The 24,486-nt window shown below is 39.9% G+C and overlaps 1 protein-coding gene across 2 annotated transcripts in view; it reads right to left on the bottom strand.

Annotated features, from left to right (window-relative positions):
- BRINP3 (BMP/retinoic acid inducible neural specific 3) overlaps positions 1–24,486 on the bottom strand; it is a 204,954-nt gene that overhangs the window by 61,424 nt on the left and 119,044 nt on the right. For both annotated transcript variants that reach the window (XM_085586627.1, XM_085586628.1), the window contains exons 4-5: positions 18,714–18,904; positions 94–199 (exon numbers count right to left, since the gene is read on the bottom strand). In XM_085586627.1, the coding sequence (XP_085442753.1) occupies positions 94–199; positions 18,714–18,904 (297 nt within the window). The remainder of the gene's footprint in view (positions 1–93; positions 200–18,713; positions 18,905–24,486) is intronic.

Raw genomic sequence — 24,486 nt, forward strand, 5'->3', positions numbered from 1 at the left:
TGACCTTTTATGAGGTGGAAGAAAGAAAAAACAAATAGCGTGATAAATGTCACCCCGTTCCAAAAACAAATTAATGAAATTGCACCTACATACCTTGCAACTGAATCTTATTTTCAGGACTCTGAACCAGAACAGAGCTGACAGAATCTAGGTTGTCATAGTTACTGCAGCCGAGGGGACCCGTCCGTGTCTCTGTCACCTGGTGGGAAGGGAGAAGCACTCACTGGATTATCCAAAGCAGACTGAGGAGTTCAGAACATTGTTTCATAAATTTTCTTCATATTTCAGCCAGAAATACATGTCAGACTTAATTATGGTGACATCATTAAGACTATATGAATATACATAATTAGTAAATAACATGCATATATACATAATAATAAATAACATATACACATAATAATAAATAACAATTTAATTGCCAAAAGGATGAGTGCAAATATTTTAGCATCAGGAAGTGCTGTTTCTATCACAGAGAATCCTTACAAACACCCCACCAATACAATACTACACAAATACTACAGTAGTATAATTCTAGAGGGTGTGATGCCACACCAACAAGATTGTCTAAAGACAATCTTTTTTCCATAGCTGTGGGACTTACAATGAGTTTGCTAAATAATCAGTTTATAAAACACTAAAATAAAACATAAATACTAAGTTTATAAAAATGAGGACTGTGATTTTCCCCTCTTGAAAGTTGTGCATGTGACAAGTCCTGCTTGAAGTCATGGAAAAAGTTCTGACTTTTCCAGTGAAGAAGATCAGGATTTGGAATTAAAAACCCTTTACGAGCTGTATTTACAATGGTGGTACTGGTGGAACGTTTTTATTTCCATTAGGGCCTAAGATAATTTTAGGCACAAAATTCTGGATATTCTGTCTGTTGTAATCACCAAATCCATGGCCACAGAACCAAAATACAGCTACATTTATCAAAACACAACCTCCACAAGCAGAGCTCTGGCTTAACAGTGAAGGTTTGAATTTGGGAGAGAGCATTTATTTACATCATAGAATTATTGAGGTTGGAAAAAGCCTTTCAGATCTTCAAGTCCAAACATTAACTCAGCACTGCCAGATACACCACTACACCCTAAGCACCACATCATGGTTTTGGAACACTTCCAGGAATGGTGCTTCCACCACTGCCAGTGACTGGCCATCCTTTCAGTGAAGAAATTTCTCCTAATATCCAATCTAAATGTCTATCCCTGGTGCAACTTGGTGAGTAAACACATTTAAATAAATTTTAAAAATTTACATGCTTGCTGGAGTATTATCTATAATTCTTAAGTGTCAACAATTTCTTTCCAAAATGAGAAGTACAACCAATCCCTTTGTCATGCACCTCCCAAACTGTTCTCAGCCACTCTGCTGGAACTTCCTTTGACTGTTTCTCTTCCTTTGACTGTTTCAGAAATTATGGCCAGATTTATCCTTATTTTTCACCTGCCTCAGTTTTGAATACAACCACTTATATTTTCTATTACTTCAGGTATCATGTTCAGCTCTGGATCTCCTGGAGAATAAGCCTAAATTACAGGGTGAGAGAGCAGATTTCTAAAACGCAGAATGCACTGAGCCAGTGCCAGACATGCAACCAGACAACCAATGTGAATTGTAAAGAACAGAAGGCAGAGGGCAATTTGAACAGTCAGATTTGATGGGAATATGAAGGTTTTCTGATATAAACCCTGATTTTTCATGTTGCTGAGGGTTCCCTGGCTCACCCACAGCCTGTGGGTGGCTGCAGCTGGGCCATGATGTCCTTGAAACCTTCTGAGTTGATGTTTTTCTGATTTTTTTTTGAGATTTCACATTATTCTTGCCCTTTTGCAAAGAATATATGAGATTTTCTGTCATTCCAAGCTCCTGGCACCTTTCCATCTCTTTGAGGTGGAGTTCCTGAGGGTAGACAGCCCATGGAGAGGACACAGAACTGGCCTAACCAAACCTGTGAGCAGAGCTCAAGACGCATGAGGAAAAGGGACCAAGCCAGGCTGTGTCCTCTCTGCACATATCTGGCAGAGATAATACTTTATATTTTTATATTTATACCTTTAATACTTATGACAGCAGCAGATTTTCTGTGGTTTTTGCTTAATCATCCTGAATCAACACAAAGACACTTGCAGGGGAATAAGATTTGGATTGGACATGGCTGGAATGGCAATTGTGATTTGATCCTTCAGTCCTCTGCCAACAAGTAGTCTAAAATTCCATTCTAAAATATGATTTTTTTGGAAGTACCTCCAATCCATATATAGAATCCTAATCTCTTTATGCAATAACAAAGAGTGTTACCTAGGTTAAATAAGAGAAATGGCCAGAAGACATAAAAAAAAGACAGACAAATGTTGCCATGAATTTTATCCTTACTCTGACATATTATGCTCAGCATTCATCTGTGCAATTCTTTATTTAAAGATCCATTTATTTTAGTGTTGTTTTCGTTTGCATAATATTATGTTTTTCAAGCATTTCTCTATAAGGAAATGTAGCTTCATAAAGTTATATGGAATGTATAAACTATAAAGCAAATATTACCATTCCTATCCATTCCTATTACTCTTTTATGTCCCCTGAAATCACAAAATAAGGAAGGGTGCTAAGTAGCTTTGCAGTTACTGTGCCCCTTTTTGTTCCTATTTCTTCACTCTTATCTGAATTATGCCAGACATAGGTAGAGACTGCCACTGTTTTGAGTGATAACATTTATAAATACATTGATTCAGAAGAAAATTATATAGAGCAGTTTTTATATGAATTACAGACAATCACTGCAGTGAAGTAATTAAAATTTGTAATAATAATAATAATAATAATAATAATAGACAATGCTCTATAAATACATCAGTAAATAAGGACCTTTTCTAAATGTTCATTTTTCATTCCAATCTATATATTTATAATATTCATTCTTTTACTTTTTCAGGAATCTTCACATCCTCTGTCAGCTGCCTTGCTCTGGTACTATTATTTTCTGCATAGAAAATACATTGCAACAAGAAATTCAAAATTAATAGTTTCAGTATGTAAAAAAGAAATGCTAAAGAATATAAAAGTCATCCAACCTTCAACTTTTGATGGATGACAAATTTAGTCAGAGGTCAAAGCTATGCAGTTACATATATTTTTGTATACTCTACGCAAATCCTACTCCACAAAGATTGTAAATCAGAAAAAACTGTGAATGGGTGACAAATGAAAGCCTCGAGTTTTTATCAAATTTTCACATCAGATTAAAGGATTTGATTTTCCTGAATTATACAGGTATAGACTAGTTTGGGTTGGAAGGGACTTTAAAGAATATCTAGTTTCAACCCCTACACAGGGACATTTCCACTAGACTCAGTTAATCCAAGCTCCATCCAACCTGGTCATGGACCTTTCGAGATAACTTTGGTGATAAAAAGGCAGACTAGAGAAGAAGAAAAAAATTTTTGAAAGGATAAAAATACATTAATTGTGGTTTGAGCCAAGTGTTACTGATGATTTTACATTTTTTTTGTGTTTCGGCAACAATAGGAACGAAATTGGAAAGGCGATGGCTCGTCTTTAATTATCTTCCAAGCAGAGAAGAGTGATTATGTTCAGTCCCAAGATCACAGCTGAAAACTGTTTTGTCAGAATGTGTATGAAAAAAAGATGAACCAAAAAGAGGAAAGGGGCAGGTAATAAATAGAAATTCAGATTATGCTGGGATGTAGCATGGTCCAGAAGTGACTGACATTGTGCAAAGAGCACCAGAACCAATATTTGTTTTGCACGACCTGCAACCCACAAAGAACATTAACTCACAAAGCAAAGCACCACAGAACAAAGTTATTAAACAACCGAACCCCCCTAAGAACCAGTAAAAAAACACCTGTGAAATCATTTGACATGAAGCAGGCAGGATGTTCTCCAGTGCCTTGTTTTCAGAGATTATCACAGAACAGGTGTCCCTGGGCAGCAGAGTTTTCAGTTCCCAGAAATAAACTCTAACATTTGGCATTAATGAGACAAATGCCTACAGTTTTCAGTCAGTTAAATCTCATAACCATGGTGATAATGACCCGATTATAAGTGCACGGAGAACATGCCTCCTAGTACTTAAGCAGGGCTGAATTCTTGTGATATCAGTGGGTAGTATTTCCCTGGGAAACAGCCTGCTTTTTTTGTCCATGGTAATTAAGCCAACAGAAGACTTTCCTAATAAAAGGGAAATACGTTTCTGCAGAGATTTTGCTCCTGGTGAGTCCTTTTAAGCATATGTAGCTAATATTCCTAACGAAGTGCCCATGCAGAGGTGGTGTGTGCCTTGCATAAAGGACTGTCCTCTTCAGCAGGACTCTTTAAAAATGGGTTTGGCTTCTAAGGATGAGAAGTGAGCCAGCACAAAGGAGGATGAGGCAATTCTGCTGGTCACTGCAGAATAGGCAGCTACGCTCACATTCACATAAACCTCTTTAATGCTTCAAACATTCAAATAAGGATTTAGAGCAAACTCCTCATATCTGCATGAGGGAGCAAGGTCTGCTCTGAGCGGCTGTGCTGACAGGAGATGGGGCAGAAGTGTGGAATGGGGAGAAACCTGAAGCTTTGGGATTCTCTGAGTACCACAGCGGTGGTGCTGGGCTGTTCCTGGTGATCTTCGAGGTCTTTTCCAACCAGGATGGTCCTGATTCCATCATCCTCCTACCAACCTCACCTTCAGGCCTTGTCCTGCAGCCCATGCCCCCACGCCCTGTAGTCCCTGCCCATTCTGCAGTCAATGCTCATTTCACCTTAAAAAAGAGTTGATCAAATAAATAGGTACTAAATGTACTTTCTATTTAGATGTGCATCTCCTGCCAACTCTTTTCTTTCTTTTCCCCCAGGCTTGACAATTTTTCACAAAAGCACCTTTATTCCAGCACTTCCCTTTGCCACACAATAGCTGCTGCTCCACTGCCCTATATTTGTCATTGAACATATTAAAAAACTCCTGCTAATGAGCGTGCAATTAAAATAAATCACATTTTCTGAGTGTTCCAAGCACTGATGCTTCTCAGCTACAGGCTAGATGAACATTTCTGAAGGAGGTACAGACAAACCAGAAGCATTCACAATGTCAGAGGTTAGATTCATGTTTTCAATACAATTTTTTTAATTGCCAGGAATCTAAAACAATACCTCAAAGGCATGACATATTTTGAACAGATTTTCTAGCAGCAAAGGGCTGACACTTTAATTTGAAGAGCCTCCTAACTCAGGAGACCTGGAAATACTCCCATCATATTTTTCTGTCTTCTGTAATATGGAAGAGGAACAGTAAATTTGATCTTTCTGCAAAAGAGATAATTGCAAAATTTCCATTAACTTCATTAGAAGTGAAATAGGGACTTCTTTCAAGTTTCTGGGCAAGGAGATGACTTTGAAATTTACTGAATGCAGCACTAAAGCTTCCCAAGAGATCAGTCTAATCCTTCCATTCGCACTTCTTTGTTTCTACACTCCCAGGAATTTACTGTGAACCAGATTGTTACCTTAAAAATAACAAGGAAATTGAAATGCATTCTTCTTACATAAAGCATTAAATACTTCAGAAATCAGAATATTTCAGGAACTAGAGATGAACTTGCACTATTAGAATTCTGCTCTGTTACATCTGCCGAAAATGCTATGAGTTTTTAAGGCTGGACAGGTCTGTCTGATAGGGAACAATCCCCTTTCTGCTCAAGTCTATTCTCCACTATCTCAGGGAGCAGTATATTGTCTGTAAGTTCCAGGAGAATCCACAAGGATATTGGAACAAGTCTGGCAGCACTGACAGCTCTGGCATCACAGCCACGATTTTCCCTTCTCAAGGACATTTGAAATCCGCCGCCTGTCAGATGCCACATTCCCATGCAACCTTCTGGATTGCAACAGGGAAGTTTGCAGGAAATGAGGCTGCTGGAAAACCAGTCAGGGCAGCCACGCCAGAGCCTTTATTTCCTGCACTTTCACAAATCAAAGGTGCATCAGCCTCATACAGAGAATAAGGACAGGCATTATCTCCAAAAGAACAGGTTATCTCTTTTAATTAATCTTGAAGAGATGACAGCGAAGTTCTCTTACAGAGAAATAATAGAGTTAGCAAAAATTTAATAAAAACAGAGGATTTTGTTTCAGTCTCCATTTAGCTACTTCTGCTTGCCCATATCTTACTTAAATTAACACTAATATTATTTTTTTCTCAGCTTTTATTGCCTAAAGAGACAGCTGAGCAACAAACAGCAAATGAAATCTATATATTTGCTTTAAAAGATAAAATTAGAAACAGAGAGAACAGCACAGATACAAATTAAAATAATATTTCACCTTCATAAAAATCACAAGGTATCTGCAGAAAGCAAAAGCAAAAATGCCTACCTAAGATTAACTCATGGCCCAACTTTACATCCTTTTCCAAACATAATTGCATATATAATTGCATTACTAATAATAATTGCATTACTACAATTGCAGTAATTGCATATAAAGGACAAAGAGCTCCAAATAATTTCGGGGGCTCATTCTGTACAGGTTAAATGTCTTCTTACATTTAACCCAACTGCAAAGTCTCATGCAAGGACTTCCCAAGAGTATTGGGTGCAGGATTTGTATCTTCATGGACCAGCTCCAGCAGGCAGTGCTGAGGCCACGGACATTTTTCACTGTGTCCCCATTAATTTCAAGAAGACAGAATGATTTGCCTATTTATAAGACTCACAGATATTATTAGTCATAATAATACTCCAGGTGAATGGATTTTTTTTTTATATGTTGGGAAAGTGTGAATAAAAAATATAGTCCTTCCTAAATCAGGATTAAAAGTTAAAATGTTCCTTTTCTTTTTTGAGGTGTCAGGAAAAAGATCCTCTTGGTAAATACAAAAATTATCTCTGGATCATTTGGCAACATTATACTTTTAATGTGGTCCACTCTTAAAAACATATATATGCTATTTTTAAGAGAAAAATAAAATTTAAAAAAACCCAAACTTGTGCCAAAGAAAAAATGTGATGTGTTAACATTAGGTCCTAAAAAAAGCATGAAAGGCATTTAAAGTCTTGAAGCTTAAAAATCAAAATGATAAGGGCAGGTTAATTAAGAACTCAATTTTCCATCGAGATTTTACCTTGGATTATACATTTCCGTGCAATACTAAAACTTGGCTGCAATATTCTTTTCAGCAACCTCTCTAACAAGGCACTAATTTCAGCTGTTTCCAGCTCTTAGATTTGCTGCCCAGAAGCTCCTGAGTTATTTGTGCTGTCCGTGGCTCCCCAGCTCAGCACACCCTGCACCTCCCTGGCGGTCACGTCTGCAGCAGGACATTTTTCATGTCCATTTTATTTTGCCATCAAACTCCCCCTCCTGGGGTTGTCATCCCAAGCTCTCACAAGGAATCACATTAGTGTCCATAACAGGGGTTTCTGCCTGGCTCACAGAGATGTGTGCAGGGATTTATTTTTAGGTTATATCCTCATTACTTCCCACCCATTTATTCCCTCTGGTAAATGATTGTAGCACATTTGCCCTTTCTGTCTCATTGGTACAGCCAACTCTCAATTTAGAGTTTTGCTGAACTCTTGTTTTTATGCAACTTGGTTTTTAGAGTGTTTTCCTGCATCTTTGCAGACCTACTATGGACCAGGCAGCTACAACTGGTCTATAATTTAATCATTAAATCCCTATTAGTTGCTCAAGCTAAAGGGAATTTAGTTTTGCTGAATTTGTGTTACAGAAGAAAAGCAACTTAATACTGAAGCTTTAAACTTAATTTCATATGGCTGCTTCAGTCATATGGAAAGTTCTATCTGAGAACCTGGTGAGTCTCAATATTGTTATTTCATGAACAAAACTAGAAGAGATATTTTAATTTACAGAAGGCTGCTCTTAAAATTAGGCTCTGAGGGCAGCGTTACCCAGGCTGACTGCTGAGCCCAGCTGGAAAATCCTTCACATCATCCTGATTCATGGGAACAGAAAGACCTATCAAATACCAAAACCTGTTCATTAAAACACACATCAGTGTGTTCTACTATGGGTAGGAAAAAATATTTAGAATATAGAATATAGGATCTTGTCTGAGGCGTTTTATTCATTCCTTTCTGGTCCTCACATAGATGAGCCAATGGCAAGGGCAAAGAATGATGTATCATAAGGGAAAGTGCATTTCTTCCATCAAAAAAAGAGAAAAAGAGAGAGACAGAGTTCCTATGAGCACAAAAGTCTAGGGATTGAGAGACGTTCAGAAGGAAAAGGAGGAAACCTATTAAAAGAAAGCAGCACTTATTATCAGGACTAGGGAGCCCTGGGGAAGGGAAAGGACTTTGTTCTACTCTGAATTGAAAGCAGCTCCACCCCCTGCAGGTTTTGCTTTGTTTCTAGGCAGATGAACATGTGAGGTAGGACATTCCTAGATATCCAGCACCTTTCACAGTACTGTAGGTGAAAAGCCTTTTGACAAGAGTTGTTTTCTCAATTAAAGCTCTTACGTATGTAAATATTTGGATTAAAGTCATGTATGCCACTATATGTTTTCCTTATGCCCTTTTGCTATCAGAATGTTTATCTTGTATGAATGCACAATTATTTCTAAGCCATTTCACAGTGGTATCAAGGTAGAACTCTCAGGTCACACACTACAGACTTGTCAGTTTGGGATATTTGCATCAAGGAAGGACAGATCCTCCCCAGTGTAAACCAATACCAAAGTAACAAAAGCAGAACAACACATTTTATTTTTTATGCCTGAAGGAACACGGGTTATTTATTTTATTATGGGCTCAGTATTCTTGTGAATGTTGTGTTTCAAACAGAGAATTGGAGTAAGAACAAACTCTATTTAAGTAGACTAAAGCATGACAGGAAAAATATTTTAATGGTCCTCTTCAAACCATTTTCTCTATTATCATCAAGGTTTTATCATCACCAAATTTTATACATTAAGAATTTTACACATTAAGAATTTCTTGAAAAGCTGAAGAACAAACATGGAATGATTTTTCATTTGCCAGAATCTAGATACACTTGGAAAAGATAAAATTAAATTTCCTTGTAAATTTACATATTATTTGGGAGACACACATATCCTCCATTTGATGGAATTATTATAAAGGTTGGAAAATTATGGACTATTATAACCCTGACACAAAAGGGCCCTTTTTATTCTTTCTTTTCATATTACTTTTAAAAAAATTGAAAGGAAGAATACCCAAAGCCCATAAAATGTGCTAGCTATTCCCTGGGAATTAAAGGGTTAAATTGGGCCATGCAGGGAGAGATCATGAACAATAGTTTGATAAATTGGGAAGATGGTAGTTGAGGCTGGCTTGTGGAAACCCTGATCTCAGTGATACCAACATGAATGAGCAGAAACTTCCTTGACATCAGTGCCATCTATTCCTTGCATAAGGTCAGAACCTCACCATGAAAAATTAGAACAATTTTATTATTTTGCTCACTGGATTCTGCTACAAAGCCTGTAGAACAGCTTCCAACCTTTCAGGCATTAAAGATCTGAAAATAACGATCACTCCGCAGTGTAGAAAGTCTTCTGGATGAATAATGAAACCTTTCTTAAACCCAGCTCTGCTTCAGCATATTGAGGCGTTATATGCATTATCTTGTAAGAGATTAAATTACAGTTTTGCTGTCAGACATGCAAATTCTGCTGGAGCTCCCTGAGAAGGTTTACAAGGTAAAAATAACAGTGAAGTGCAGAAGACAGCAATGATATAACTCTCAGTGCCAGTTAGCTGTAAAGGATTCCCACACAAGAGATAATTTTTCATACTAAATGAATAGATCAAAGGGGATGATTGCAGATTGAACCATAAACCATAATAAAAAAAAAAAAACATGCAAAAATGTATTATAGCCAAGAATTCTCTCAGAAAAATAATATGAAAACTAGAAACTTTCCACAGCCTTTTACCATTGTCTAAGCTGATTTCTTCTGAAGCAGAGTCTCTGTTTGTCTGAGATATTCTTCCTAATCTGACCTCTGTGTTCATACAAGCTGTTGATACATGCTATCTCCTATTTCTGAGAGCTCAGAGGCAGGGAAATGTTCTGTGAATTTTATAGCCCTTGCTTGACATTCTCTGACCTGCTGGCAAGCAGTAGCTGCCAATTAAAGGGTGGAGGACAGGCAGAGTGCTGAAGTTTCCCAACCCATACACAAGCCAGCCAGAAAAAAGATCAAGTTGAAATCTCTACAAACCTGAATGCCTCCAAATTCCTGCTGGAGTGCTCTAACTGCACTCTTCAATATGTTCACTGCAGAGCTCTCAATACTAAAACCCTTCTCCATCTTCTGGGTTTATTTACTTTAATTTCACTTTTTTACAGAGAAAAAAAAAGAGTATGGAAAATTTAAGGAACTGAATTGTTTATAGGTTTTTGACAACTGTGATGGCAAGTGTGTGAGTGCTGTTAAGGTTTCTCATTTACATATGTATAATTATAGCCTGCTTGGGGTTTGGCAGTCTTCATCTCCTTGGGGTTTTTTTTACTCTTCTCTCTTGACTAAACTCACAACTAATAGAAGAGCCCTTCAGTTTGTTCTGTTCGATCACATAATGTATTCTGTCCTATTCTGTTGTTTGGATATTTTTTATTAAGTGGACAATAGTTATCCAAAATCTTTCCAAAATGCTTATCCAAGCATCTCAATTATGTGCTGTTTTAATGTTCTGTGAAAGCATCTCTCACTGTGCTGCCAATGAACTGGAGATGCTGTAACTCCGTGCACTCATGACTCCTCTGCACACACTGCTGCAGAGGTAACAGAGTGGAGCTGGGACTGGAGCCTGCAAAGTGTCTCAGGTTGGAAATGGGGGTGTGTATTTTATTCTATCCCCATCTGTCAGAGCTGGGGCAGTTCTCTGCTGTTCATTGGGCAGTTTTCTTTATCTCTCCCACAGCCAATCCTCCCTCCAGGAGATCTCTGCTGTTCATGGCCACTGAGTGTCCCTGCAGGGCTGAGAAAATTCCATCATCCATGGGGAGATGCTCTGCCCAGAGGAGGAGCCAAAATTCCTACCAATCTGACCTGGGAACAGCACAGCAGCCTTTGCCCACTGCATTCCCAGAGGAGCAGCTTCTTTCCCCACTGCATTCCCAGAGGAGCAGCTTCTTTCCCCACTGCATTCCCAGAGGAGCAGCTTTCTTCCCCCTGCATTCCCAGAGGAGCAGCTTTCTTCCCCCTGCATTCCCAGAGGAGCAGCTTCCTTCCCCCTGCATTCCCAGAGGAGCCCAGGCCCATCTCCCCCAGCCCTGGAGCTCCAGAGGAAAACTCCCCCCTTGTGCAGGATCCTGCTCCAGCAGAAGCACAGCTGGCACTGCAGGAGGGCTGAGCCACCCTGGGATGGGGCTGAGCCACCTCCCTGACACACAGGGTGACAGGGCCTGCTCTGACTCTTTTTTTTTTGTTTGTATTATTGCATTTGTATTTTAAATTTTCCTAGTACAGAACTGTTATTCCTACTCCCATATCCTTGCCTGAGAGCTCTTTAATTTCAAAATTATAATAATTCAGAGGAAGGCTTTGCATTTTCCATTTCAAGAAAGGCTCCTGCCTTCCTTGGCAGACACCTGTCTGTTCAAACCAAGATACAGGAGTGTCTGGTGCTGCAGCTGCTGTGATGGACTGTGGCAGTGATGCTGCTGAGTGAGCGCTGAGAAGGATCAGTGAAATGTTACTGCCTTCCCTTCCTTTTCTGGGTTTGGAATTGCAGCATCCCAGATTGGTTTGGGTGGGAAACCCATTCCATCCTCCCCTGCCATGGGCAGGGACACCTTCCACTAGCCCAGGGTGCTCCAAGCCCCATCCAGCCTGGCCTTGGACACTGCCAGGGATCCAGGGCAGCCACAGCTGCTCTGGGCACCCTGTGCCAGGGCCTGCCCACCCTCACAGACAGAAATTTCTTCCCAATATTCCATCTAACCCTGCCATCCTTCAGCTTAAAGCCATTTTTTCTTCTCCTATCATTGCTTGTCCTTGTCAGTAGTTCCTCTCCAGCCTTCTTAAAGCCCCCTTTATATATTTTAGGTTTTCCCCTCCATCCTTTTATCTCACCCTCTGAAATACTGAGGATCAAATTCTTACAGAAATTGTGCCCATGAACTGACCTCTGTGTTACTTTTCAGAGAAAGCAGCTCTGGATATTCAGTTTAATTAAGAATCAACTCTCTGAATGAATTAAATGTTTGGGGTTTTTTATTTAATATCATCACCTTAAATTCCTCAATAAGATGTGAAAATAGATCCCTAACCTTTCACCTGTTATATTCTTAAAATTAGTGAACTGTGCACACATAAAAGTCACAAGATACCTTTCTATACCTATGGTGAATTTAATCCAAGGATCTCCAACATTTTCCATGTAAAAAAGTATAAAACCTCAGGTATTTAATTTTTATAGTGACGCCAACACAAATCTCATCCTGTGCAGTAGAAGATGGCACAGTACTTTTGGGTGATGCCCAAAGTATAATTGCAGGTCCCAGTCCTTCTGGTAAGATAAAATGATGTCCCAAATTTAAATTTAAAATTCATATCTGCCCATATTAACAGCAAGCTGAGTTGGTGAAACTCTTAATATTGAGTGAGATTTCTAAAGACACCTGCAAAAGTATTCAATTCTCACAGAAATTTCAGGGAAGAAAAACCTGCAAGATCACAATTCTTGTATATTTCCTAATTTCTAGCTTCCCCCTTGGAGCTATGTTGAGCTTTCGGTCTTGTATGAAGGCAGTCTGATCTCCCAGGGTAGTGGAGAATGGCATTTCATAATGGTCCTGAACAACACCTGTGCTTGGAAATCTGTCCTGTGGATTTTCCTTGACATCCTTAAGCCATGTCACTATACCTACACAACAGGGAAACCCCAATTTTTCTATAAGGATCAATAATTCCTGGCTCTTAATTGTGTGGATTTTTGCAATTAAATTTACATTCATATTTCATTTCTTCAATGAAATCAATAAAACCCTGCTACCACAGAATTTTCCAAAACAATGTTTCTAACTGATTTTATACTTTAAAGCTGTTGCTGGGCACATTTTTTTCCCAGTCTTTGGTCCTTTGCAAGGTTTCACAGCTGTACAGTCCTAAATTCTACCCACAAACTGAATGGATAAAGTGAAGGCAAGAAGGGTTCGAGACCTAGATTTCAAAAGCTTCCCCAAAATTGGCTGTTTATACTAAACTGTGCAAACTGATGAGATTTAGAATTTGCCAGAAATCTGACAAAAGTTCAAGGCTTTATAGTACTTCAGCATTTCTACTTTTGATTACGGCAATTACTTGAATTCGCGGAAAAACAGATGCAAATAGGAGGTACAAAGGAAAAGAAATTGAACCAAGCAAGCTTTTTCAGACAAAAAAAAAGAAAACAGAAAAAACAAGGTCTGTATTTCAGTCTGAGTTTTGAGTGAGAAATTAATTTCATTACACTTAAGTTTCCTCTCTAACAGCCCACCACAAGTCATTCATGGGTTAATTATAGATAATCAGAGATAGTTACCACCACAACAGAGCCCTGTTCTTTGTAATCTAAACTTCTCAGATAAAACCAAATGCTTAAATCTCTCATAGCAAAGAAAAAAAAAAGTGGTTTGGGGAAAGTAAAAAGCAAATTGCACAATAAAATTTAATTGGAATTACAGGGCACGTTCTCAGGGATGTTTATTCTTTCTCACTCAGATGGAATAAATGGGCTGTAAATAGCTGTAAATAGCTGGTGGAAAATTCAATTTATGCATCTGTTCTTCTGTTGCCTCCTGTTCCTTTGTTGCACTGTGGCTGTCCCAGAACTGTTTGGACCCTGCAATAACACCTCTGCTGTACTCACCTGGCCCAGCTCCCACAGAAGGAGGTGTATTCTGGGATGGAAGACAATATCCTCCAAGAGACAACTACAGAACAGCCTCATTTCATTAATGGCAATGCTATAACATAACTGTGTTTATAATTTTGCAGAATGCAGTGAGACTATTCAGTAATATTTAATTTACCGTGTAGCCAAGGTGGTTTTTATGTGTTCTGCACAACTGTTTGGACTCATTGCAGAAATTTCTTAGGGACAGTGCTGGAATTACAGCTCGTAGCAAACTGGAGTCGTGGTCATCTGAGAGGAGCACGCTGCTGTCTCCCAGAGCCAGGGCTTAGGAAGCAGGGTGAAATCCAGATGTACAGAAATCCAGATGTTGGTGGCACAGCCCTCTGCCGCCCACCCACAACCACAAAATCTCCAACGTGCTGTAGGAACGTGGCCACAGCACCTGGGCCAGCTCAGCAGGGTCATTCTGCCAGTGGGAAGTGACAGGACAAGGACGTGGGGGAAAATGCTGCCTTTATCATCTGCATTCTGCTGCCTTTATCATTTGCATTCTGCTCCCACAGCTGGGCAGGGTTTTATTAGACAAGAGCCCCATCACCCTAATAGGTGGTTAATAAGGAGAACCATGCAGCTGAAGAGAGGTTTTGGTAGGAAAATGCCTCTGAAATGAGCGTGCCAAGGAAGTGATGTTGGACGTGTCATATTTCAAACACAACAGCCTGTATGTTCATGTAAATGTTATGCAAATGAGACACAGCCCTCAGGCACCTGGTGAGGTTCCAGAGAGGCCCTGGAGGCTCCAAACTGTTGATTTAGTACATGAGCCTTAGCACTTGCACTAAAATGCGTGTGCTGAAATCACATTGAAAGAACGTATGTGTCAGGGGCTTTGAAATATATTAAATATTGATGCAAGCTATGGCCTCTTCCCATGGACATTTTGATTTCCAGTCAGAAAATGTTGCCATGGGATGATGTTACCTCTTTTAATGTGGAATAAACAGTGGATTGTCTGCGTGATTAATGCAAAGCCTCCATCAGCAGCAGCCTCAATGCTACTTTTAAGGATAATTATGTCACAGGTAGTAGGAGAAACAAAAAAATTACAAGAAAGGACACAGAATTAATGTAGTCGTTTGTTTAGAAGATACATCACATGTGGATAAAAATTATCTCTTTTTTATGAGAAAATGTGCAATTTTTTTTCATAGAAATAGGGCAAAAAAGAGATGTGAGAGTGATGTGGTCTAACCTGAAAACGGATGCTTGTATCAATCTGAGGGGAAAAGAAGGAACACATATTGGCTTTGTTTATGGGGGGGTTGTGTGGTTTTGGAGGAAAGAAATTGTATTTGTAATCTCTTTTCTCAAATAATATTTTAGAGGTGTCCCAGCCATCAAGATAGCTGTCTCTGAGCACTGCAATCAGAAAACATGTAGGTGTGCAAGCAGTTCTGCTGTTTTTTCCTAACTCCAGTTTCAGACTGTCCGTCATCACAGGAAATGTGACAAACAATAAGTCAAATAGCAAAGCAAATTATTCCTGCTCATTTTGAAGCTCCAAACTCCAGGAATTTGAGTGGCAGATTTCATTTGTGCATCATAGTGCTCTGAATTAACTGCAAAAGTCAGGGTTTTTGATTTGTGTTTTAAGTATTCTCTGTTCCATATCATATTCAGATATGCATTCCCAACAGGGCAGTTATGTTCTTCCTAGTAAGAGCATGAGTTATATGAAAAATATTTTTGATACTCTCAGCTCTCTCTTCCTAAAATATAAACAACTCTTGATAGTATGGTAGAGTCTAGAATACTGCATATGAAAAAGCCATCCAAAATTAATAAAAAATGACAGTATCAAATACTAACTAGGTCCTGAAGATTATTTTTCTCTTGCTGCTGTTGCTAACTAGTCAGCAATCAAAATGATTGCTGGGAAAACTTCTAATATTACTTCAGAATTTTAGGGATTTCTCAACCTGTTGCAATACCTTTATCTTGGATTTCTTTGATGCTGGTCAAAAGGGAGTTATGCCAAGCTGTGAGCCTTTCCTTGGGCTCCTTTGGCAAATCCCTCATGCAGAGGAAGGCTTTGAGCAGAGCTGTGGTGAGCACACCAGACAGAGGAAGTGCTGGTGTTGGAAATTATACAATTTTAACATTTTTAACCAACTTTGGTCAAGGGGGATTGTTTGTCATTTCCCAGGGGAAAGGAATTAAAATTTCTTTTCAAAAGACTCTATTGCCTGGGTGAGGCCTGGTCATTTAACATTTACACCTGGGAGCAGCACATGAGGATCTAACTAGAGCTGAAGGTGAAGGGATCAATACCCACAGGAAATCAAATATTGAGAATGGTGTCATTTAGGACCAATGAACATCAAACCAATGAATTTCTCTAGGTTTTATCTGCATAAGTATGTGAAAAGTCTAGTAAAGAGCCATGTATGATGGAATTATTTACTCTGCAACACGTGAATGAAATTATTTCTGTTCCACATCCTGGCCAGAACATCCTGTCCAGAATAAAGTAATGCCTTCATTCTCTAACATTAAAAGTGATATTGCAGAGTTTTTGTTTTTCCTGCAGTTTTGGTGGCACTGGGACTTGAAAAGCTGCTCAGGAATCCATGGTGTGACAAGTACTGGGGTCACTCCTCCCTGCAGCAGCAGGAGGGGAGGCTCTGATGGTCACCCTGGTCCCCAGGTCCTTCAAGGTGTCACTTCTCCCAAGCCAACCCTCAAGATGGGGCAGAGATCTGGTTCAGCAGCTGTATGTAAAGTAGTCTAACTCAGATGTCAGGATATGTGTTTTAATGAATAATCTGCAAATGTGCTACTTACACCCTGGATCTAAAACTTTACTTGATGGTTTTCCAATTTAAAACCAGCAGTCTTTCAAAAACCTGTGCATATAGAACAAAAAAAAATGCCTTCCTTGGCTGATTTGTGCTTCTGCATTTCAACAGAAACAGGTTTTTTGTTCAATTAAGTATTCTGACAGTAGAAATTTGTCATGCAAATGTCCCCAGCCTCTCAATGAAAGTGGTAAGAGAAGCCAGGGTTTCATTTATCAGCACTGGTGCATCTGATGTGAAACCATTTCCTGGAGGCTCCTGCTGTCAATTAACCAAATCAAATTTGCTGGTGGACTAACACTTGGTTTGCATGCACCTTGGCAGGAGACTGGAGAGAAAGCTTTCATTTGTGCTCTTTGCAGAAATCTTTGGATGTGCAGAAGGCTAACTCTGTAAATTGTAGGTGGGCAAGGTTGAATTTTGCATTGTAACACAAATTTTCTTTAAAATATTTCAGTGACTAGAAGGGGCAGATTTCTTTCAGGCAGTGTTTTGTCTCTACATTTCTATGTTCTGTCACTTGAGTTACCACTGGTTGCAGTCGTCGCCACCTTCACATAGAAGGAATTTTTGCAAGTGGAGGGGGCCTGGTTTTAAGGTTGCTGTACATCTACATAATGAACAATCAGGTTGTGAAGGTAAGTCACTTCTAAGGGATGGGTGATTCTGCAGCAAGAATCAGAAAATTCAACCATGAAGGTTGAAAAGACCTCCAAGAACATCAACCTTCAAAGCACTCTGTCAATTAATCCACATCTCATCCACTTCTTGAACACCTCCAAGGAGGGGGACTTCACCATTGCCCTGGAGAGCCGCTTACAATGCTTCACCACAGTTTAAATGAAGGAAGTGTTCCTAAAATCCATCCTGATCCTACCCAGGAACAACCTGAGGCCATTGTCCCATGTCCTGGGAGTAGACTCCAATCCCACCTTGCCACAAGCTCCCAAGCCAGTCCTTCCTCCAAGACCAGGTGATGAGATGGGCAGCCCCAAGCAAACCCTGGGTTTGTTCTGCTGCACTCCCAGCTCAACTCTGGCACCAGCAGGTGACCAGCCCTGAGCTGGGCTGGGCTGAGCTGCCGTGGCACCATTCCAGGATGGATGGGACTTTGGGAATATCCTCCAGAGACCAGCAGCCAAAGTGAACATGCGCTGTGGAACCACAAATTTTGGTTGTATCCTTCTCCCAGATAAGGCACTTCCAGGGAAGTACATTTATATTTGCTTGAGTAACAGCTAAGGCAGTTGGGAAGTGTATCTGGTTTCAGCTGTCTTTAATGAAGATCTTGGTTACCAGTGGAAAGACTCAATGAGCAGAAAGGATCCTAAATCACATCTTAAATCAAGAGCTTCACAATTACTGCACATTAAACTGCAAGTTACAATTTTGTTTGCCCTTCAAAGCTGGAAATTACCTGGGACAGGCCATGTCAAATGAGTAACATAAAACTAGAGATCTCCTCAGGAAGATAGTTATTGCTTTAGGTCCTACCTGGGCACTGATCTTGGCTAAACATCCTCCAGTGCTAGGAGGGACCTGCAGCAATCAGCACAGAGGGTTCTTTGACAAACCACTAAAATCAGTTCCTAACAGAAAATAGTACATCTCCAAAGTATTCCAAAGGTCATTAAAAAAAAAAAAAAATCAGGCACAGGAGTACAATAACTATTTTTAAAATAAGTAAATAAATATTATTTTTAAAAGGAAGAAAAAGAAATATAAGTATGTCTGTAAATGGAGTTACTGATCACACATGTTCATGAGGTTGTCCCAGTGACCAAACACCTCTGTACCAATCAAACTGTGTATCATTCATCACTAATATCTTCAGTGCATCTTTAGACACTCTTCCAAAGTAGCATCTTCTTTATAAACCAAACTCTCTGATTTGGGAAAAAAAAGCAAATAAAACGAATTATTTTGCTAACAATTACCAATCAAACCACACTTCCTGAGGAGCTGGTGAAGCTGGGCTCTCCCCTGGAGCTGTCCCTGGAGCTGTCCCTACCTTGATGGCGGTGGAGGCGATCTGGATGTGGTGCAGGCGGCGCAGGGTGCTGTCCCTGTCGATGAAGTAGGAGGCTGCCAGCTGGTGCAGGGTCTCCAGGGTCACCACAGAGCTGTTGGCACTGGGGTCGCTCCCTTCTGACCTCTTGCTCAGCTTCCGTTTGTCCACAAAAATTGTGAGCGACTCCTCTCCTGGGCGGGGAAAGAGAAGCCCCAGCAGGCATCAGCAATGTGCAACAGTAAGGAGAGATTTTGTAAACATTCAACTTGAAGAACACACAAAATGTATTTATTTCCAAGGTCACAATACAGTCATTCTGTATTGTTCTATGTTGGCATAAAAGAAAATGAAACCAGTGTAATACTTGAGATTTTGTTTGTTTCCTTCTCTCATAGCTGATTTTAGAAGAAAGGTGCCTTGTTATACCTTGTTATGAGCAACCATGTGCTTTCTAATCAATTCAGCAGTGCCTGAAATCTGATAGAACAGTTGCTTTGAACCAAATTTTTGTAACATGTGAAAAATATGGGGGTTTCATAAAGTTAGTGCTTTTGGAAAAGAAAATAAAAGCTCCGGCATCTTGTGTTGTGGATTTCTCACTTCCTGTCTCTTTATGGAGACATTAATACTGTCTAATTCAGAAATTTTAATTTCTGTAAGATTATTGAAACCCCAAAATCTGACTTGCTTAACTGAGTTTGTTCTTAGGAACATTTCCAGAACACACCTATTGATACTGTCAAATTCTCCATGTTTATCATCTTGTTCACGGATATATTTTCCTGTGTTTCAGCCTAAGCAAGAATTCATTAATTTAGTAAAGTGTTTAGGCAAAACTCATTACATCACAAAACAAATTGGAAAAGTAATTTCTGGACCCAGTATTTTCTTCTGTGCAATTTATGTCCAAATAAATTGGACAGAACTAAATTTCTTAATTCTCTGAGGGTGTGTTTGGTAACCTGCATTCTTCAGCATTTAGCTCAACAATTGATTAATAATGTCATTATACCTAGATTTTAGGTGCTGAACAACTCCAGTGAGTGCCTTTTCCTAGTTCCTGGAAAGGAAGTTACCCTGCTAAGGTCTGACTTGCCACTTGTGCTACTTTCACTGCTCACCCATCTGCTGCAGTGGCACTGTGCCCGTGCAGAGGATGCCAACTTCAGATGGGATTACATGCTGAAAAGTAATAGCTGTAGGATAAAAATCTAGGCTGAAAACATGACATCATCTTCAAAGGGAGCTAATCTTGGTGGTGAGCAATGCTAAATGAAGAACGTTTCCCACCATGCAGGAGATCACATCTGCTGGCAAATTTTGACCCACAAAATTTGTCTTTGGTTAACACGAGCACACTCCTTGTTCCCCAATGTACATTCTGTGTTTCCCAGTCTCTCAGAAATTCAGAGGATACTCAAGCCCTTCAGAGCTTACACAGGTGAAACTGGCATTATACAGGAGCTATTCATCTAATTAGACCTGCAGGGCTTGTCCAGAATATTCCTTTTGTCCCGGAAGGCACAGGTGGCTGTTCCAGCTGGAGCTTACCTCAGTTTCCACCACTACATTTATGCTTCTCCTCCTACAGTTTCCTAATGGGTCATTATTTTGTCCATGAAGTCCTCAATGCAGGGATTAATTGCCTGAAGCTCCAAAGAACCAGGAATTAACACAGCCTCCTTAAGTACCAGAATTTCCCCACCCAATTTAATTTTTCTGCTGTACCATGTGACAAAGGTTCACAACTGCTGTGAGGAGGGAACTGGGAAAGCACTGCAAACTCTAATGACCTGTCCCCTGCCTGAGAGAAATCTGCCATCAGAACCTGATCTAGGTTCCAGCTTTGCTGCCATTCAACTGTGCCCATGCAATAAAACCCGACTTGTGACTCCAGCCAGGAGGAAAGAATTTTCTGGAATCAAAAGCAATGGAGTGAGCTGAGGTTTGAGACACAGGCCCTGGACTTTGTGCAGCTGCTTGTGGAGATGCAAAGACATGGTTTAGAACAGATATTAGGAAGAAATTATTCCCTGTGAGGGTGGGCAGACCCTGGCACAGGGTGCTCAGAGAAGCTGTGGCTGCCCCTGGATCCCTGGAAGTGCCCAAGGCCAGGTTGGATGGGGCTTGGAGCAACCCAGCTGAAGGATGCCTTCCAGCCCAGACCATTCCATGGTTCTGTGGTATCAGAGAAGACATCAGAATTCGGAGGGTGAATATTGTGCCAGCGACCAGTTCAGGCTGCACAGGTTAGGTGGAAATTTTACTAGGAGCTTTCTCACCATGTTTTCCCCTTTTCCAAAGGTCTGAGGTAGTTTATTTAGATTAAAGTGGCTTTCCCAAGGTCAACACCCTTTCCACGGAAAATATAATGAATTGTAAGGGCAAAGAAAACAAGGACTTAAAGTTGCAGAAAATCTCTGGAAAATATGAAAAAAAAAAGTTTTTTGAGGTTCTTTGTGTTTCATTATCATAAATTATATTATTTAAGCAGAATTTGTTGAGTTTTTTTCACATCAAAAAAAAAATCTCAGGCATTTTCCTGTTCCCTGCTCTCCAGGAGCAGATAGCAGAACTGCAACTAAAACTTCCATTTCAAAAACAAACAAACAAACAAACCTTGAAAAAGGACAGGGTTGTGTACTGTGATGCTTTGCTTTTGTCAGAACATCTCAGGAAAAGAATGTTTGGACCACATCAGAGCTATCCTATCATCCTATTCACCTCATCCTGCTTGACACTACGCTTTCCATGGCAGTGGCTGGTGGGTGTGTTCTGGCAGGCAGGATCCCCTGGCATCCCAAGCCCTGCAGGCTCTGTCCCTGATGCCTGAGGTTTTAGCTTTTATATTTTACAGATTCTGTGCTGCTTAAGTGTGTAGTTCTGAGCTTCATATCAAGGGATAGTAACTTCACAGAGTAGGGAGACAAAACAATTCCTTCTCTAGCTGGGGACCAAGAGCCCAAACAATGTGGGCTGAAGAAAGAAAACAAGAAGGATGGGACTGCCTGGGCTAAAGCTGGAATTGGACAATGAACTCCAATGTGCAGATGGAGCAGAACTGATCAAAGTGAGAGACCCCATGACTGGTTGTGCATTTTGGGACCATTCTGGTTCATCTTGGGTGCAGCCTTGGCTGGGCTGCTGAAGGTTGATCCATTGAGGCCTTTTAATAAATCCCTAATTTATTCTTTAACTCTGTCCAGCCTCTGTTCTAGGTCAGGATTCTCAAGGCATCATCCCCACACCCTGGCAGATGTGTTTGTGTTTTCATCCTTTGTAACCAGACTGAAATTTGAACACTTACATGGCATCTCACACAAGAAGTCCTGGCTCATCACTGACATTTCCAGGCACTGTGCTACCAGCAAGTGCCATCAGGGGCAGCTCAAAAATATTTGCTGCCCAAAAGACTTTTCAAAGAGTTTTTCATCTGTCAGAGCTGATTGAGCTCTCACTAGAAAAAGTGGATTCCCCCCTACGCTGGAGCTTAGGCACCCATGTCCCTGCAGAACTGTGAAAGGGCTCCCTTCAGCACCCAGAACGCCAGGGTTTGGGAAGTAACGCTGCCAAACTCGGATTTGGGGACGGCAATTTGAGTTTTAAGTTCATTTGGAGAAAATTAAACCTATGCCAAAAGACATCTTGTGTCACATTGAAAACATGGATGAATCTTGTTTTTCACTTGTTACTGTCTGCCACCATAAAACAGGCTAAGAAGACATCCAAGCATCAGCTAAAAACAAGTGTGATTTAGAAAACAAGGTTACGAATTTTAAGAATTGAAAAAAAGTAATGGCAGTGAACATTTATAAAACATGATTATTCAGCATCAAATCCTACCAGCTGTGCTTTTCACAAGCTCTGAGAGCATCATTTGCTCTCCTTCCCAAAATTCTAGAGACAGTCGAGTTCACTTTTTCAGGTTTAAAGGAAGTAGCATGGAAACACTCAGTTATGCCCATAAAACAATTCCACACAGCCCAATTGGGTGGTCCAAGAAGCTCTCAGTCACTACAGGGATGTTTTATTGCCATGTGGGGGTTGTCCCTGACAGATTGTCACTGCAGGGGCAGGGGACTGATGTTCATGCTCTTCACAGACCTTGCCACATTGTCCAATCCTGTCTCCACCAGCCCTGGAATATGCAAGCTTATTATAACTTAACTTCAATTTTTAATTCTTGCTAGGTTTATAGGAACATATTGTCCATTACATATATTTATAAATTCAGCTAGGTCCCAACTACAGATGTTGATAAATAAAATAAAATAAAATAAAATAAAATAAAATAAAATAAAATAATAAAATAAAATAAAATGTATCTAGAAATTTACCCAGATACACAAGCTATCTGTGACCATTTAGATGTAAGACCTAAATAACAGTTGGTAAGTGGCATTCAGAAATTAGAAATTAATGTTATGTTCATCTTAATAACATATTCAGGAATTATTTAAATTAAAAATGCAAATCTCCATCAACAGGGTGGAATTGGAATAATGCTGTAACAACTGTAACTAAAAATAACCATCTATTGAAAGAGTAAATATATTTTTATATACATAACAATACATATTCATATGATTTAAATGCTTAGTGCTATTTTCTGCCTCAGTTGTTGAGAGATTGTTTGCCTGTACACACAACTTTGGAATAATAAAGGGATTATAGGCCCTGATGTTTCATATTTTCATCTGTAGACTGGGAAGTGGTAGGAAAAGGCGGTGATCCAAGCAGTTCCCATCACTTCATGTCAGAAAGAGAGGAAACAGGAATAAAGAGACAATACTCCAAGGTATAGCTGAGCATAACCCACAGATGCCTACTCAGAGCCCTCTCTTCATACACATAAATGTATCTTACACAGGACTAAAGGTCTTTGTCCTATGAACTCCTCCAAGGTTTCTGATTAAATAAAATACCTCAGCTACTACCGAAATAACTACACCTAAATAAACACACCAGCTACTACTAGCTAGTGGAAAATCTATTCCTGTCTGGATCACCAAAGGTACCATTAGGGTTTTATCAGGTCATTTTCCCGAACTTAAACAGATGCTGATGGAAATGCACAGGCTCAAAAACGATATAAATTAATGTCAGGCCAGATGTGGTATCATTTCCATGGTTCAAGTGAATAACAGTGCACGTTAATTCTATACAGACCATCTGTTTAAGGATTTAAATTTTTTCTTCATTAAGTAAACAGGAGAGGGAAGAAAGTTAATGTGTTTTCTGTTTTTTTTTCTCCCCTTATCTTCCATAATCTTAAATTCTGGGGAATTTACATACCCAGATGGGGCGGGGGGTGTGACTGGTGTTTGCAAATCTGATGCAAAAATTTCAAGTTTCTTTCTCACATCAGTCATTTGAGACTGTCTCCTCCTTTCCTTATTTGCCAATAATTTGTATCTTACCTTGAGAGAGTGGTATGGAAAGCAAAGGTCATATCAGCAGTGAGTGTAAGTGCTAATAAATCCTTCGGAATCCATTGAGATTCACTGTTTGACACCACCTGACAATTTCCCCCGTCTCTGCAGGCAGAATAATTCGCAGCTCCAGGGGAATATTAATGAGGGGCAGAAAGGCTGGAAAAGCAAAGGTGTAACCATCACTCTCGCAGGGCTTTAATCAGTGGAGAGAGGCTGGGGTCCAGCTCATCTGCCCACACCTGTTAAGACTGTCTGTTTTAAACACAAAACCACCTCTTTTCCTTCCCATTCACCAAGCCTTCAACAACATCAAGGGCTATTTCCTGACCCGGAGAGCT

This window comes from Lonchura striata, chromosome 8, assembly GCF_050655825.1.
Source record: "Lonchura striata isolate lonStrDom1 chromosome 8, ASM5065582v1, whole genome shotgun sequence".
Taxonomy (NCBI): domain Eukaryota; kingdom Metazoa; phylum Chordata; class Aves; order Passeriformes; family Estrildidae; genus Lonchura; species Lonchura striata.